Source organism: Centruroides sculpturatus, unplaced genomic scaffold (genome assembly GCF_000671375.1).
Source record: "Centruroides sculpturatus isolate CEXI.00-Female unplaced genomic scaffold, Cexi_2.0 scaffold1519, whole genome shotgun sequence".
NCBI classification, from domain to species: domain Eukaryota; kingdom Metazoa; phylum Arthropoda; class Arachnida; order Scorpiones; family Buthidae; genus Centruroides; species Centruroides sculpturatus.
The window spans coordinates 141105-158570 of NW_019385776.1; the positions used below are offsets into that span (position 1 = coordinate 141105).

General features: G+C 33.8%; 2 protein-coding genes across 2 annotated transcripts; both read left to right on the forward strand.

Annotated features, from left to right (window-relative positions):
* The first annotated feature begins 961 nt into the window (after positions 1-961).
* LOC111642054 (cell cycle progression protein 1-like) lies at positions 962-2752 on the forward strand. Its single transcript, XM_023388323.1, has 8 exons — positions 962-1049; positions 1142-1204; positions 1304-1412; positions 1485-1608; positions 1685-1894; positions 1969-2037; positions 2110-2367; positions 2464-2752. The coding sequence occupies exons 2-8, from the start codon at positions 1147-1149 to the stop codon at positions 2602-2604; spliced, it is 969 nt and encodes a 322-aa protein (XP_023244091.1). The 5' UTR covers positions 962-1049; positions 1142-1146; the 3' UTR covers positions 2605-2752.
* A 6226-nt stretch (positions 2753-8978) lies between these two features.
* On the forward strand, positions 8979-11721 carry LOC111642050. The gene is made up of 3 exons (XM_023388318.1): positions 8979-9046; positions 9162-9211; positions 11343-11721. Exons 1-3 carry the CDS (start codon positions 9001-9003, stop codon positions 11646-11648), a joined length of 402 nt encoding a protein of 133 aa, XP_023244086.1. The 5' UTR covers positions 8979-9000; the 3' UTR covers positions 11649-11721.
* Positions 11722-17466: the final 5745 nt, after the last annotated feature.

Genomic DNA, 17466 nt, shown 5'->3' on the forward strand with positions numbered 1-17466 from the left:
ATTAACAACGCAAGAAGACAAGGAGTAAAGAGAATTTCATCTATAGAGAAGTGAATATTACAGATATTCTTAATGTGGGAAAACGGAAGAAAAGAGGGAGCAGGAAACTGACTTGCTACATTATGTATAATTTACTTAGTCTGTTTCCTTTTAATTCTCACGTATACTTTTCATATAACTGTTTAGATCTTCCTACCAGCGACCTAATTTGCTTGATAATACCTACTAAGTTCTAATTATGGATAATTTTTTTGAATTTCTTATACGGTAATAAATGTTGTGTAAGGAAAGGAAATCGCTATCTTTCTCTTCACTTCTATTTTTATATAATGTTTTAAACAGCTTTTATCTCAAGTGAAGATCACTCTCTCTTTTTTAGTTATTTTTTCGTATAATTTATTTGTGCATCGAATCTTAAAAACAAAGAAAAATTTTTTACAATTATTAAATAAAATTTCATTTAAACATATTAATTTTAAAAGACTGACGTGAAGTCTGGAAATAATTTACGTCACTCTCTCGAATAGAAAGAAAACGAATTTAGTTTAATAATTAATAAATAGTTTTATTGTTTTATCTTTAAAGTGACAATAAACTATTACTTAATATTTTAATCCAATTTACAGCAAAGTAAAGACATTTAATAAAAAAATGAAATAGCTTTGGCTGATTATTTCGCTTGTAAAAGTAATGAAAATGTTTAAATAATATTATAAATAATTAAAAAGATTTTAAAAATGAATGTAAGTTTTTAATCAGAATTTTTGACGACTCCTTGGGAAAGGGCATATGTAAAAAACAATTGCTATCATTTTTTTAGATTAAAATTAAAAACTTAAATTGAGGAACGGTGTGTGAAAATCTACATCTGTATTCATCCATATCAAAATTAAAAGCATTTAATTAGGTTAAAATAGATATATCTAACCTTGTACACAATTTTTATTTATCTTTGTTTTATCTCACTTCTGTTTCTGAACAGTATAAAAGCACTTCTGCTTTGACAGTACCTTACTGTTCTTTAGGGTAACTAAGACACAGTGACTGAGGTAAGCTTGTATACAATATTTAATAAATTTTTAATAATATTTTTCTGAAAAATACAACGGGATTTTAATTCATACTGTCTTCTAACGTACAGAAATCATGAAGTTCCTGCTTTTGATTTTCTTCGTTGGATTTGCGGCCGCGAACTTTCACGATGGTAAAGTTATATTATCTATAAACTTATAGATTACATTAATTTATAATGTATGATTTAAAGTAAAAATAATAATAATAATACCAAACTTTAAAATTACAGCTTTGAGAAGAGCTCGTGATGAAGTTCTAGAAAGTTACAGAGAGGGCTTGAAATCTGCTCCATCATTGAGTGAGGCATTGGGTTTGCCCGATTCCGAAGAACTTGATGAGTGAGTTATTACACAGAAATATTTGCACCTTTAATAAAAATTATAACACTAAAAACTTTAAAATGTATATAGGATACAGAAAAGATTCGAAGCTGTATCGGAAGAGGAAATGAAAAATAAACTGGATGAAATTGTAGAAAAAATGAAAGATGCTATAGACAAAGGAAAACAAATCTCGGAAGATCTAATCGAAAAAGTAAATTTAGAAATAAAATTTTATTATTACATTATTTCCATTTTAAAATATTAATTTTCTGCGTTTTAACACATAGTATAAAGATTTCAAACAAAAGTTAAAGGAGAAGGGAATTGAAATTCACGAGAAATCCAAGGAGTTGATTCAACAAATAAAAGATAAAGCAAAGGAATATTGGAGAAAATTGCTAGATAAACTGAGTAAAGATAAAAGATCAATTGACGAAGAATTCGAATTAGCAGAAGAATTTAATCTTAAAGAAATCCTCAGGCGACTTCGTGAAAAGGTTTGTGCTTAATTTAAAGTATAAATTTTTCATGTATGTTTCTAAATTTTTCTAATTAACTTATACGTAAATAGTTAAAAGAACACGTCAGCTTAGATAAGATCAAGGAGTTTTTGAAAGAAAAATTTGGTGAACATAAAGAGGTATTTACTTTTCATTTCCAGGCAAATTGGTATGAGAAGTTAAATATAATATACTAATAAATTGTTTTTCAGGCTCTGCAAGAACTTTTGAAGGAATTGAAAGAACACGGAAAGAAAGCCTTGAAGGACTTTATAGATGAATTATTAGGCAGGAAAGAAACGCGATCTCTCAAAGAACTATGGGATAAAGTGAAAGAATATTTTAAAAAGATAGGAGTAGATGCCAAAGAAAAGTATTTGAATTTCATGGAATGGTTAAAAGAAAAGCATGATGAAGCTCTGGAAAAAGCAAAGGACAAACTGGAAAAAATGAAAATTATTGCAAAAGATGTAAATAAATATAACAATCAAAAGATTGTTTTTTATAAATGATTTTCATTATTACAATAATTGCCATTTAGATATTAATTAATGATTAATTTTTAGTTCATCAAACATCACAAAGAAGTAACCAAGGAGGTTGCCATAGAAGCTCTAGAATTCTTACGTCCATACAAAGAAGATATGAAGGACTTATGGCAACAAGTTAAAGATGCCGTAAAGGATGTTATGAAGAGAGATGAGTAACCTGAAACCTTGTACTGAATAGAACAATAAAGATAACAGTATTATCGTGATGTAATTCGAATTTTTTTTATTCGATTTTTATTCATGTGTATATGTGAAGTGTGTTACCCTATAATGTGAAGACCGGATCGCATGATTTTTAAAAGGATGAAAGTTAAATCACAATTTGTTTATTAATTTTTTATCTATGGGCATACAGAAAATACACTATAGTAGAATATTGAGGAACTGAATGAAAACGAAATATGTATTATTTCTTATTCTATGCTTTAATTATTTTCAAATGGAAGTGGTTTACTTTCACTAAGAATGTTACAAGCAATGTGTAGACAATGCAACAGTATTCTTTGTACGCCATTTTGTTTATGAAAGATGCTAATTAAGACATTAAAAAATACTTTATTTAGATCCCTTCTTTAAAAGGTGTATTAGACTCAACACTTTTAATTTATATTTTTCTTCACTTTCAAATACGAGGTCTGTTCAAAAAGTATCGGACCTTTGGTCGGCAAAAATACATTTATTGATTTTGAGGTTCAAAACCCTAATCCCCTTCTCATTGGTAGTGTATACACTTCTCCCAGCGTTCCTGCCATTGCTGGAAACACTGCTGGAACGCATCTTTTGGAATGGCCATCAGCTGGTCCGTCACATTCCGCACGATGTCTTCTCTAGACTAAAATCGGGTTCCGTTTAGCGGCATTTTCAGCTTGGAAAATAGCAAAAAGTCACACGGAGCCATGTGGGGAGAGTACGGAGCGTGACGAACCACAGGAGTATTGCGTTTGGCGACGAAAGCCCGAATCAGATGCGCAGAATGGGCGGATGCGTTATCACAATGGAGCTGCCAAGTTTTGATCGACCACAGACCCGGTCGTTTGAGTCGCACAGCTTCGGAAAGACGACGAAAGACCTCCTGGTAGTACTCCTTTGCGATGGTTTGGCCTCGTGGTGCGTACTCACGATACACCACTCCACGAGAGTCGAAAAACTGTCAACATGACCTTGATATTGCTGCGGGCCTGCCGCGCTTTTTTGGCCTCGAGGATCGTCCCCGAAAGCCTGCTGAATCATGCGAATGATTTACGCTCGGGTATCGCCAAGGTTTTTGGCAAAATTTGATGTAATATCGCTGCTCATGTTGTTCAGTCATTTTCCAACTTAGTGGAATCCGACGACAGCTCGCTACATGTCCTCACTCATAGGCCGACTGCCAACGACTGACGTTTCCTGCAGGCGGGAAAAAATTCAGGGCTGTGCATGACTGTCCCCTCCACAACTCCACCGAAAGAGGCCTCCCGCGCATCATTGGTTTACGCGGAAAAAATAAAAGTCCGATACTTTTTGAACAGACCTCATATCTTTATATTCTTTAGGGATATTTTTCTGTGTGTAGTCACATTTCTGGACTTAACCTCTGGGAAATCGGGAATTTTCTGATTGACATTTGCACCGTGACCTTTCCTCGGTTTAATATACAGTATATTACACTCAAAAAAGTAAATTAATAAACAAAATATTAGTAATATCATTGTATTCAAATATAAAAATCATATTATAATTTTTTTCAGTAAGTCGCCTTAATTAATATAGACAGATGCATACTTCTGAATTACGTAAAACTAACTGATTACAACTTGGGATGATATGACTTTTTGGACTTTGTCCGTGAGCATTAATTAATTAATTAATAAGGCTTTTTCAAGTCCAAATCTTTTCCAAGGCCTTGTACTGGAAAAAAGTGCGATGTGCTTGCCATAATGTCGAGTTTGCTGGGTCACCAGCTGCCGCTGATGGACCCTGAATCAAATCCGCACGAATTGAAAAACCTGAAATTTTTTTGTGATGATTTGTAACGGACATGTCGTGACCCGTCCCTCCCCACCCGCCTGTCAATTATGAATACGGTCAATCCTCGACATATGGAGTAAAAGCCCTCTCGCTTGGTGCCCACAAGGTGAAAGGAGTCAAATGAAAGCTCTCTCGGCCTAAGAAAGAATGTCTTTTCGATCGATTTCTGGATTTTTTTACCAATTAGGACTTATTCTCAGGTCTCCCATCTGGACTCTTACACATCTATGTAGAGTCGATGGGTTGAGAAAGTGCATATTTTTACATTAATTTGATGTTGTTTTACTATAATTTTGTATGGTCGGATGGTCGAGCGGTCAAGGTATGGTCGAGCCTATCACTCTGAATGACCCGGGATCGAATCCAGACGGGTCAAAAAATCCCCAGGAATTTTTCTAGGGAGGTCCGTTCGAACATGTCGGCCCCTATCCCTCACCACCCGGCTGTCAAATTGTGAGCCTGGTCGAACCCATAATGGGCTTGCTAAATAAAATAGGCTTTCTTAGTGCCCACAGGGCGTAAAGAATTAAATGAGCTATGAAATTGTAAAGAATGACATCAATTTATGTAAAAATAAGTATTTTCTAAACTAAATCTAATATAACATAGAAAGAAATAAACATCGAAAACTTTCACACGTAACAAATCGAAATCAGAGTTTCATCAATGGCACTTGAGCTCTAATCTGTCATCCGTACAAGTTTAACGTGGCATTCCAGTATATTCAAATTGCCGCCGTTATTTATGTCGCGGTTAGAAATTTAGCGTGCGACAAAGCAGCGAAAGGTTGCGAGCGATATAATTCTCGCAAAGGAAAATCATGCACAAGCGAGAAGCGACAAATCTCGCTATCGAGAGCGAATTTCTGGCTCTCGATAATATCTGACAAAGTTTGTTATTTATCGAGTCTCGCCTCTTTTCGCCAAATATTATGCAAGAGCCTTAACACGAGTAGAAGATGGCTTCTCATATCTTTCATCTACTGTACATATAAAACGATTTTTGTTGTTTTTCAAATTATAGATATATATAAAGTCATATAAATTCTATTTTATTAACAAATTATAATAGGGTTGTTTATCCTTTCACTGTTTCCAGACAGAAGGAACACTGTACTTTAAGGATTTTTGTGTTTGTTATAAAGTAATCCTAATAACAAAAATTTTTCTTTTCTAGCAGTAAGCGTTGTAGTCGAACCATTTCGATTTTTTCTTCCCTACAGTGCAATAATGCGCCCTTCTCTGAGATGTAACGTCATCATCTCTACACCACTTTCTTTCGTTCGCTCGCGTCGTTTAGTCGTACTGTACTTAACGACAGCGAGAAACGTCATCACCTCTTCTCGCCACTGTAAGGATGCCAACAGGGGTGAAAATATGTCAAGAGGGTCGAGGGGTCGCAAAGGGTTCGTATGTGGGCGATCGGCACTGAGACAGACTCTACGGTTACAAGAAACCGTTTATTTTACACGAAAAAAGAGCATACAAGATTTCCGCGATCTTGGAAGTTCTAAATCGGCAGCGGCCTCTGAGTCTTCCTTTCTTTTCCAAGATAGTCCCAAATGAAGGAGTGTCGCTGGTACCTTGGTGTACCTAGTTCGCGATTGACAGTTCCCTCGACGTCTCGACGACTCCGTGACGATGCGGTCGACTTCCGGTGATGGGAAGATGTCGATCCGAGGTCGGGAGACCGAGACGAAGATGGGCATGAGACACAAACGCAACAACTGATCCGACACTTGGAACTTTCGGGAAAAGAAGCCCTCGCGTTCTTGAATTACCTGGGTTTTATTAATTTCCGCCCTCGATTGTCCATTCCGATTAGTGGTTTTTCCTAGTTCTCGCTTTCTAAGTGGTTGACCACTCGTTACTATGTATAATGAGATCTCAACTTAGATCGCGGGAGAGGTCAAAATCGAACTTTAATTCGATTCCCAACCGGAAATGGTCAATGAACTTACATTCTTCTATTGTTTAAAAGTTCGCATCGCGTCATAAAAGAACTATTCCTAACATTTTTTTCTTTAAAAAAAATTGTTTTAACGCAAATTTCAATGAAGGTTCGGATATTTTCAGAGCCGCACACCATCTATTTTCGCTCTCGTGCATATTGCTTGGCAAATCCTCTCGTTCGAGTTTGCATAGTCGAAGATTATAGTACTTAGGAGGATAGAACGATCAAGGGAGAACTATACCATTAAATTAGTTTTCTTTTATATAGTTAGGACAACGTGACATGTGGGCAACCTGTAGAAGGAGAATGCCTCACGTGAGGAATTCCCCCTCTGCAGATCGCCCCCACTAACACCAAAACAGGGTGTTCTCTATTTAGGTGTAACTAACGTAAAGAAAACTCGGAAAATTTAACGTCGCCAGTTCTTTGCCCAAGTGCGAACCCATGACCTACTAGTGTTTAATAGTTTTATCCGCACGGCCATTGGTTGGCAGCATAACATTACAACAGTTATTAAAGCGATAAATATATCTTGTATAATGAGGAGTGGTTGCAGACATATCCGGTTTCGCACAAGAACAATTCTTTTTGATGGAAAAGTAGGGTTAATCTTTATAAATTAGAAAAAATATGCATTTCGGGCTTTTTCAGTAAGTATTTTATTAAATATAGCGGCAAAAAACTAAATATTATTACAGTGACAGCTAGAATTACTAATTATTAATACCTTGGTGTAAATAAAATCAATAAAAGTGGAAAAATAGAATTATTTTTGTTAAAACGTATAAAAACGTGGGCTAGTAAAAGTAAAACTTTAAAAATAAATATATTTTAAACAATGCATTAAAAATTTGACTAAAAATAAGAAGTAAAACATAAAAACCTTGAAACCAATTAAAACTGGTTTTAATGTTTTTATGTTTTAAACTATCATTTTAAATCATTTTGACAAGGTCTTATAGATCATGATTGTGGCAATACGGAAAGCGCCTTCGCTCAAGTACGCTTTCGCACCACTTGAGCGAAGGGTCGACACTACGTCTGCGATGACTGCGTCGTCAGGACTGACACCACAGTGTCTTATGGACAGACAGAAACCTCGATGGCCGCTAAGTTCGTTTTTACGCGAGCGGTCACATGTGTAGGCGGTCGGATTCTGGATGGAGATCGTGTACTCGAAAAAATGCTCTTTATAACTCATTTAGCAAAATTTATACCCGTTTATTAATTCACATATATATAGGCTATATATACATAGGGTAAGTATTGTAGATAAGTCGTTTGACCGATCTTAGTGGGTCCAACTGCGAGAAAGAGCATTTACAAGCAATCGCGAATTGGTATTTTTACGTGAAGTTGTAGGCCCTTTGTTGCGATCTTAGGAGTAAGGTGTTGCCTCTTAGCAATTAGGATTTCACTAGGATGTTCGTCTCTAGAGATAATCGGCGGAGATGATTTTTATGGACGGTGTATATCGAAGATGGGAGCGAATACTTGATAACAACAGTCTCTATGACGACTGGCTTCTTTCCTTTTATTTATGGTCCTCCCCTGTGAGATTCTATGTCTATTTTTGGTAATGTAGGTTAGTTAAACCAATAGCGATTTTTTGATTGATATGAGTTTGTTCCCGATACAGTCAAAAGTGATGCAGTCAGACGATGTGTCATCTCTGAGCAAGTAAGCAAGTCTGTGGGAAAATGGAATCACTTCCTGATATGGTGGTTGAGAATTAGAATTTCAACAAAATTATTTAAATAAATTAAGTTAATATTCTCTATTTATTCCGAGTTCTTACATTATGTTATAAATCACTCCATTTTAATTAACTGTATCGTATTAAATATTAGACTTACTGATAAACATAGTGAATGCTTTTACTCCTATTTTTTAAATTTGAATTAGTTTTAAGGTTTATATGTTTTACTACCTTTTTCAGTCAAATTTCTTATTTATTTTTACAGTTTTACTTGTACTAGATCATGATTTTATACGTTTTAACAAAAATAATTTTATTTTTACAGTTTTATTTATTTTATCCTAAGGTATTAATTAATAATTAGTTATTCTAGCTGTCACTATAATAATTTGTAGTTTTTTGCCGTTATATTTAATAAAATACGGACTGAAGAGAGGCATAAAAGTTCGAAATACATATCCTTTCTAAATTATAGAAAATAAACCTATTTTTCTATCAAAAAGGAGTGTGTGTTCCTGTGTGATTTGTTCTCAACAACAACTTTGTGCTAATTCAGAAGGACAAAGTTGATAATTGAGTGAACAGTAAGCAATCGAGTATATTCGGTTTCGTTGTAGCGTGGTTCTATTTTGCCTTCTAAAATGTACTTTTTTTTTATTTTTTAAAGCTGTTTATATTCCATTATTTTTTAAACTTAAATATCTGTCTCGTTATTAAGAGCCCAATTTAATAGAGTATGAGAAATGACGAAAGTTGAGAAGTAACAATTATTTATATTATGACATACAAATTACAAAAGTCATGTAAACTCAGCTATAATTTTTACAATTCATTATATCTATAAAACGAACGAAAATATTATTCAAATAGTGAAAAAATAAGTATTTCTAAACATGATTAAATACTCTACCTTTAGTAGAACTTCTATTTTTATTTTTGGTAGGTTGTCAGACTTGAATTTATCTAAAATGTTTTTTTTTTTTTTTTTTCTAAACTTTTAAAAATTTCAATTTTGCGAATATTTTAAAAATAATTATAGACATATTTCTTACAGGAACGATCCTGATATTGAAGGTACAAGGATCATCATTAATAAAGGAAAATGTAGGTAAAAGAATAGGAAGTTACATATAATGTATTTATTAAAGTATTTATATATATATATATATAAACTCGTATAATTTTAAGTACGTACACGTACAGTACAGAAAAATTAGATTATACTAGAATTAAGAATTAGAATAATTATAATAGTAGAGAATTATTATCTTGTGAGAAATCGGAAGCAAGTGAAAATTTTCACACTTTATGTACTGCGTCACATCGAAGGTGACTTTCAAAGTCCGAAGAAGGACTCCCCTCACACCAGGGGATCGTTCACGTAAATACAATGTGCAGACAAGTAACTAATTAACGGTGACGGCCCACTGTTACTGTGTGGAGGGTAAACAAATAGGTTACCTGCAAGGGTAGACCGTCCGGTGAGAAAATATATCACGTTACCGGGGATGGCCAGTCGTCACCTCAAGTGATGACAACTTTAATACTGACTGGTAGGTCGAGGTGACGTCAATGATCGTAACTGCGTCACCGTGACGGGAGAGACGGTAATAAATCTGAAGAACTGTCAAATTCAAGTAAACAGCATACCCAGCCAAGACAATTATGTCAGAAAAGTCCCAGATATTTCCCACGCTAACCCTGTATAAAAAGGGGTCGAATTTGCACCACCGGGCGAACAGCCGAGGAAGACACCGCCGAAGTAACCCCTCCGAGCAGACAGCCGACGAAGACCTCTACAGTCGGAGAACAACGGAGCGTACACCCTTATCGGACATAGCCGAGCGGACATCCAGGGACATCAGTTCCATACCGCCATACCGTCCATCGCTGCATACCGCCAACAAAGGAGACTTCAATTAGAAACCGACGATCCCAGTGCGTCGTACCAACGAATTATACGAAGAGATCGAATCCTACGAGGTAAACCCTTGCCGGAATGTTGTCTCTCTCTCTCTCCAACCCGTCCCTCTTAGAGAGGTCTCTCTCGATCTTTAGTTTAGGTTAGAACATAGATATAGAATAGATTCCTTTTATTATTTACGCGTGCGTTGTTTATGCTTTTTCCTTTGATATGTATTATCTCTTGATTGTTTATTAAATGTGTTAGTATTGTTCAACCCGTGTAGTTATTTGGACACCTCGTCACGACCTCACGACCTCTCCCCACTCGATTTGCCCTCCTAAGCCATCCGACCAACGGAGAGCGAGTTTTATCAGCCCGTGCAGATTAAGTAGTCATTAGGGATCAACCCAGTGGCCTCCTACTCACTCACAATCTGATAAAAAAAAACTTTTTACCATGTTTGAAGCTTAATAACTTCCGTGAGTTGTGTCAAAAGTTTCTGGAATTTTGCAGGGAGGTTTGTGTATTAGGGGGATTGATACTGTTAAATTTTCGTGATTAAATGTCGACAGGGTAGGGAGATAAAGGCGGTTCGTTTGTCGTATCTCTAGTAGGATCGGATTGGGCCAGGATGTTACTCGTTATTTGCATTGAAAATTTTTTATAAAATCCATCCCTACTCTAAAAATTTGCCATTTTATAATAATTAAAAATATAAGAAAAACTTTTAATAATAAAATATCATAACAGATGGCGCCATACACGCAGTGTGTTGCCGGAAAAGTTAAGCAACTCGTTGTTGAATGAATAATTAGAAATTTTCGTTGAATTTAATTAATTAAGTAATTTAATAAAAATTGTGTACGAAAACTATCTATTCAGTCAATAATCTGCTTTGGTTAATAAATTTATATATGCTAAACCGAATGCCAAAGCAGTATCAGCTTCCTGCTCTGAAGGCCGGTGATCGATTTGGGCCAGTCAAAAATTTCCGGTAATTTTTCGTGAGTGGACTATTCCGGATTTATCGAGTCCCATTTTTTATCTGATTGTTCCCAATTGTGGACCTGGCTGAACTCAGAATTCTTTCCCATAAGCCGTGAGTTCAGAGCTGAGTTCCAGCTCTGAACTCAGGGCTTTCTTTGTTCCCATAGAGCAGAAAAGATGTAAAAAAGGGTAAACATCTTATAGAAATAAGTTAATGTCTGTGTTTTTCTAAGTTGAATATTTAAGAATATTATAACTTGCATATAACATTCTCTTTCTTCCCTCTTTTAGTAACAAACAATTTTAAAATTAATTCGTTCCTTTTTCATTTTTTGAATACAGGAGAGTCTTGCTGAGAAAATTAAAAGAGAAGACGATTGTAAATTTAAAAACTGGGCGAGCCGTCAAATTATCAAATCATTGCAAATGCTAGAGAGGGATTTGATAAGTGGAGTCGAAGACAAAGCGAGAAGGCTTGCTGACATTAATAACGTGATTAATAGAATGTCATTATTTAGCGGTGTGGAAGGGATCGATTTTGTTAAACCGAGATTTGCAAGAATGTTTCATTTTAAATTATATCCATTTGATCCCTGCATGTTAGACGAAATAGAGATCATGATAAAAGATTTTCAAGACTATTTTTAAAATTCGTTCTGCATTTAAATGTAGATGTGTAATATACAAATAAGAATAAAGTTCATAATCGAAATAAAGTTAATTGGAAAAATTTATTAATTTAACTTTGATTTTTTTTGAAGTATTAAATTATAAGTAAAAGTATGTATACATTAGTTCTTAAATTAAATTATTTAAATTTATTTAATAAAATTAAACTAAAATTATTAGAGATTGCTCTGGGGAGCTATCCCTATTAGAGCTATCGATCTATTCGATCACAAGAATACTATGATCGGTCGCTCCCGTTGTGGGCCTGTGTTAAACCACGATGGATGCGGAAGTTGTTAGTGCCTATAGAGTAGAAAAAAATGAGAATAAAATACATTTTATATTGGTAAATTGAATAATTAATTCGTGATTATTGAGAATATACTGGCTTTTTGGGGAAATATCTCTAATATAGTAAATATTCTCATTGGGCTACAGTTTGAAGAAGTTGTAGATCTATAAATTCCCACCGTCGTCTGTCTGTCTGTCTGTCTTTTCTTAATCTCGAGATAAGAGTTAGCTAGATGAAAGTAGAGACCAGATTTGGAAACCTTAGTAGCAGGAGGCATCGATTACTATATAGGAATAATTGATCTAGACTGGAAGGCACGTTATTTCATTTCAAAAATTTTTTTTGAAACGTGTTAGACGAATGACCGGTAAGACTCTATTGTTGGAGAAAACCACTAGTAATTTCAGGTGAATAGCGTATATTTTAAGTTATATAAATTAAAAATATGATAATAAAAAATTGCATCCCGGCATTGTGATGATGTCACAATAAATAATATTGATAAAAGTTACAGTCAAGATCATCCCATAGTTGACATAGAATGTTTTTTGAACTTTTGAGTTTATCATCATCTTATCAATATGTAAAAATTGAATTAACCTTAATTTTACTTTTCAGACTTAATTTATTATTGAATCCAACAAAAACTTTTGAAGAAAATATTATGTATGTTTTACAAATTGTAAAATTGTGTTGTATGGTAAAACCATTTCAAATTTGACACGAAATAAAACATTGAAAAAGAGTCGAATCAAAACTTTGTTGGACTGAATTATATGAAGAAATAGACTTTGCATATTGTTAATTAATTTGTCAATGACATCTTGCCCAATTTTTGAACAAACCTTAAATAATTTTTTTGTACAATGATAAAGATTTTCTATGGCTAAGAGGAATACAGCGGTTTAATTTGTCCCACAGATGTTCTATTAAATTTAAATCTGGTGACTACGGTGCCAATCAAAAATTTTGATATCGTTTTCATTCAAATGTTTTCTGAGAAATAATTCTGTATGTTTGGGATCATTGTCTTGTTGAAAGACAAATTCATTTTTAATTCCCGTTTTTATTGCTGGTGCCACTAAATTGTATTCAAGTATCTGTTTGTAATCTACTGCTTTCGTGTGATCGTGAATTTGAACAATATTGCTCATTCTGAATCTTGAAAAACACCCCAAAACCATTATGTAAGGTGAGTATTTTGTCGTTCCCACAGTTTTATTATTCTCGAATGCTTTCTCTTATTTCTCCAAACAAATTTTCGTCGTTTAGCATCCTGTAATTCTCGTTTTGACTCATCACTCCAAATAATACGCTTCCAAAATTCTAGCGGCTTGTCCACAAATTTTTTGGCAAAAGCTAGACTTTTCTTCTGATTCACTGCTGAAGTGATTGCTTTTCTACGAGCCACTCTTCCGTGGAGACCCTTTTTATTTAATCTTCTCTTAATAGTTGAAACACTGGTTTCAAGAGTAAGCTGTTCTTTTATTTCTTTATCTGTTATAAAAGTGTTTTTGGTGGCCTCACGGTAAATCATTGCCTCTTCTCCTGATGTTATGGCCTTAGGGCGGTGTCCTCATGGTAAATTTCTCACTGTATTGTTATTTAATTACTTGACCACTATTTTTCTGACACCTTCTCGTGATATTTGATTTTTTTGCAATAATAACAAGAGAATCGCCATTTCCACACTTACATACAATCTGCACTCTTTCTTCGAGATTCTATTCTCTCTTCTTTGACATACTTTTTTATTGATACTAAAAAACAATTTAATTGACAATTCTGGAATTAAATTTTGTGTTATACCCAATTTGAAATTAATTTATTACTGTACTTACAATATTTTCTTTGTTATTAATTGATATAACATAACTTGTCGCTCTTGAATTAGTTATTGATGAAACAAACTAATCAGTTAACTATTAGAGAGGTTGAGGCACAAGTTCAAACAATAAACGTGTACGGGTAGCAGAAGTACACGTTACACGTTTCAAATCCAAGTAAAAATCGTTGAGGCACCCGTTCATAACATCACGTGACTCAATAAACATCGCGCATTGACTCACGGGAAATAAGTTGAAAAAAATGGCAGAAGCATTTTGCACGGAGGATTACCAGGAAAGGTAAATAAACAAATTAAACTGTTTAAAAGTATTTATATGATGTTTAATAACACTAAATAATTATTTTTTTACTATAATTAGCGTCGTGTTAACTCCGAGAAACAGTAGGAAAGTTCAAATGCGGTTTTCTTGCTTTCACGACATACTTCTGTTAAGAGTAGTGGCTATAAATCCCTATGCATATGAAAATCCGAAAGATGCTTGGAAAAGTATATCGGAAAATTTACGGAAAATTTATCGGGAAAAAACACCTCTTCTGATGATAAAATGAGAAATATAAAAAATTTTTTATCAAAAAATGAAAATTCAGGCAATAAAGGGTTAAATAATTAAATAATTTTTGGATTAAAATCGTCTGTTTCTTTACAATGTTATTTATAAACGCTTAAATAATCGTTATTTTAATTAAATAAATCATAATTTTAACTCCAAACACGAAAAAAAATGAAGACGTTTAAGCCGATCGTGTACTCACCAAGCTACACGTAGAAAACGCCATTATCGACGGTCCAGAACTGCCAGATGGCGGCGCTCACCCGTTACCCGTACACGTTTTGGGCTAAATACGTGCGCCTCAACCTCTCTATTGTTTTATGAAATTTAGAAAACAGACTAAAAATGCAGTTTTTTTCCTTAAAATGTTAAAAACCAATTTTTTCAATTGTCAACTTTGAAATGATCCTGACTGTAGTTCTATAATAGTACCTCTATATAAACAATACTCTTTTTGTACGCATAAATACTATGTTAGCCTTGATGACTTGTTTTTTCATTAATTACCTGCACATTTGTGTTACCATTAATGGCAAATCACGCGCAGAGAGAATGCTCTTTTTACCATAGATTAGTTCTACCACACGATATGTCCATCACCGTATTTGAATGCCACACATTGCCTAACTATGTGGAGGATATGCATCGGTAAACAATCAGAGAATCGGTCTGTATAATGAACTAATACCGATATATCTGTTACAACTCTGGTTTATATCCAACAGATCTTATTATGTTTATAATTTGAAAATTTATTCCACTATCGTTCAAAAGAGTAACAATGAACTTAAGATAGTGGATAACGCGTTTTTATAACATTTCTTCATATATTCTTGAATCGACAGTTTACTTATTAACTTTCTTCAGTCAGTTTTATATGGCCTATTGTTTGCTTCTTTCAGATGTCTGCAAATTCTAAGTGTTACTTTTTCTGGTATTGTAAATCTTTAATTTTATTTTGATGCTGTCAAGAGTTTAAGAATTACCTGTGGCAGACCAGGCACTTTGTGGGCCTCAAGAGCAACCTACTTTTGAAGTCCCTTGTTCTAAATACTAGCAATGCTATAAAATCGATTTATATCTTAATAAAAAACTTCATCAACCAGTGGCATAACTTTCTCGGCAAAAAAGTTAAAATTGTGTGTGGCGCCATCTGTTATGATATTTTATTTTAATAAAAGTTTTTATATTATTCACTATTATAAATTGACAAAAAGCTTCATTTTCAAAGTATAGATGTGCTTTATAAAAACAAAATATGTGAATGTTAATATCAAGTAAAATCTTAATTTACTCTATGTATAACACTACTCACTCTATCTTCCCACCCCTCGACCTTTAACCACCAAATTTAAAAGAATTACAAAAGACACATCCATGCATACAGAAAAAAAAATTGTTCGTATTTCTTGACGTTTCAGGGTCCTCTGAATCTAACAATGTAAAATTCTTAGAAGTGGGGTCAGTTTTTGACCAATCGCCATACTTAACCTCTGTTCTACATCATAGCGAGAAAGGTAAAATACTAATCAGTCAATTTTAATATTCGAAGGTACGATTCGAATAATCGAATAAAATGCAATGGATTTTATCGTGTAGAATGAGTGCTTGCTGTTGATTCTAATAACCGGTGATCACATTTCCTGTGTATGCTGTATATAACATAAATAATAATTTAATACTTACTTTAAACTTATTTTATAACGTTTCCTTTATAAAAACAGACACTAAAAACATCAATATTTATTACTTCAGGCAGAGTTTCTCAACTTTTTAAAGCCAAGGACCAATAAAATGTCTGAAAAAAATTTTTCGAACCTCTAAGTTATATACGCCTAAATTTCTTAAAACTTATATGGGTATTACCACCATCCGGGAAATTCTGTGCTATTTATAACATAGTAAATCTAAATGCATGTCATGAATGCATGTGGAAACATAATTAAATTGGTAGTAAACTATTAATAGTGATTAATAGTGAATCGTCATTGGACAAAGTTTTAATCTTTAAGTCTGCCTGCTGATCACAGTTGAGAAATGCTGACTTACTTAAGATATTTTTCGCGATCGAAGAGGAAATTTTGTTAATTAATCAGATATTAAATACTAAAATTTTTACCGAAAATTATCTCGATGAAGTTAGTATCTGTGCCTGAAATTTGTAGAATATATATATTTTTCAAGATGCTAACTTTTGAAAGCAACTGACAATTTGTGGATCCAAACTCTCGCTTCTTACGCCTGTGTGATGATTCGCCACTAAATTATCTACTCAAATTATAGCACAAAAAGTTCTATCTTTCGTATTGTCTTTAATTCGTAAATAATATCAATTCAAGTTTGAATAAAATCCAAAAATTGGCGTCTTTTGTGCTCCAGTTTCAACTTGGGAAATAGAAAATACTCCGGGAAAAACTCTAGCGATTAATTAGAGTTGTTGGAAGGAAGATTCTTTTGGGGATACTTAGGCACGTTTATAGCTTTATGAGCGAAAGGGTTAGCGTGAAACAGGAAAAAAGTAGATATCCAAATGCTGCGAGAAGAACACGGTAAATGATATGACCAAGTATGTATTTATATAATTGTATTTTTCCTGTTTTTCCGGTAAGAATTCGTGCGGGTAAAGAAACTAATCAGCATTGTTTTAATGCGTAAATTTAAAAATTAAAATTTTCTGAAATCAAAGATGTTTCACGACTCGTTCAGACAAAAACTCTGTCCATGCTCGTTAGCGAAACAGTCTCACCTCCTTTAATGATTTTGTCAAAAGAAAAAACTTTCCTCTCCACACCCATTGCTTGAGGTCCTGATGAGATGTGACTCGATTTTTTCTTTGCTTTGCTGTTAATTAATACATATAAGACAAAACGTGCACACACTTTCATCTTCCCGAAATTTTCCCTTAAAATGAGAAGAACAGCAGTTTTAAGAAACTCAAATTCAGCAATAATTCGTGATGTAATTTGACGATCGTATTATTTATCGAAACAGCGATGGGGGTATAGCTATTTTTCTTTTTTTTTTTTTTGTTTTAAATCGACTACCTTCATGAAACTGCAATGCTATATGAAGAGGTTAGACCGGTTGAGAGCCTGATAACACGTAT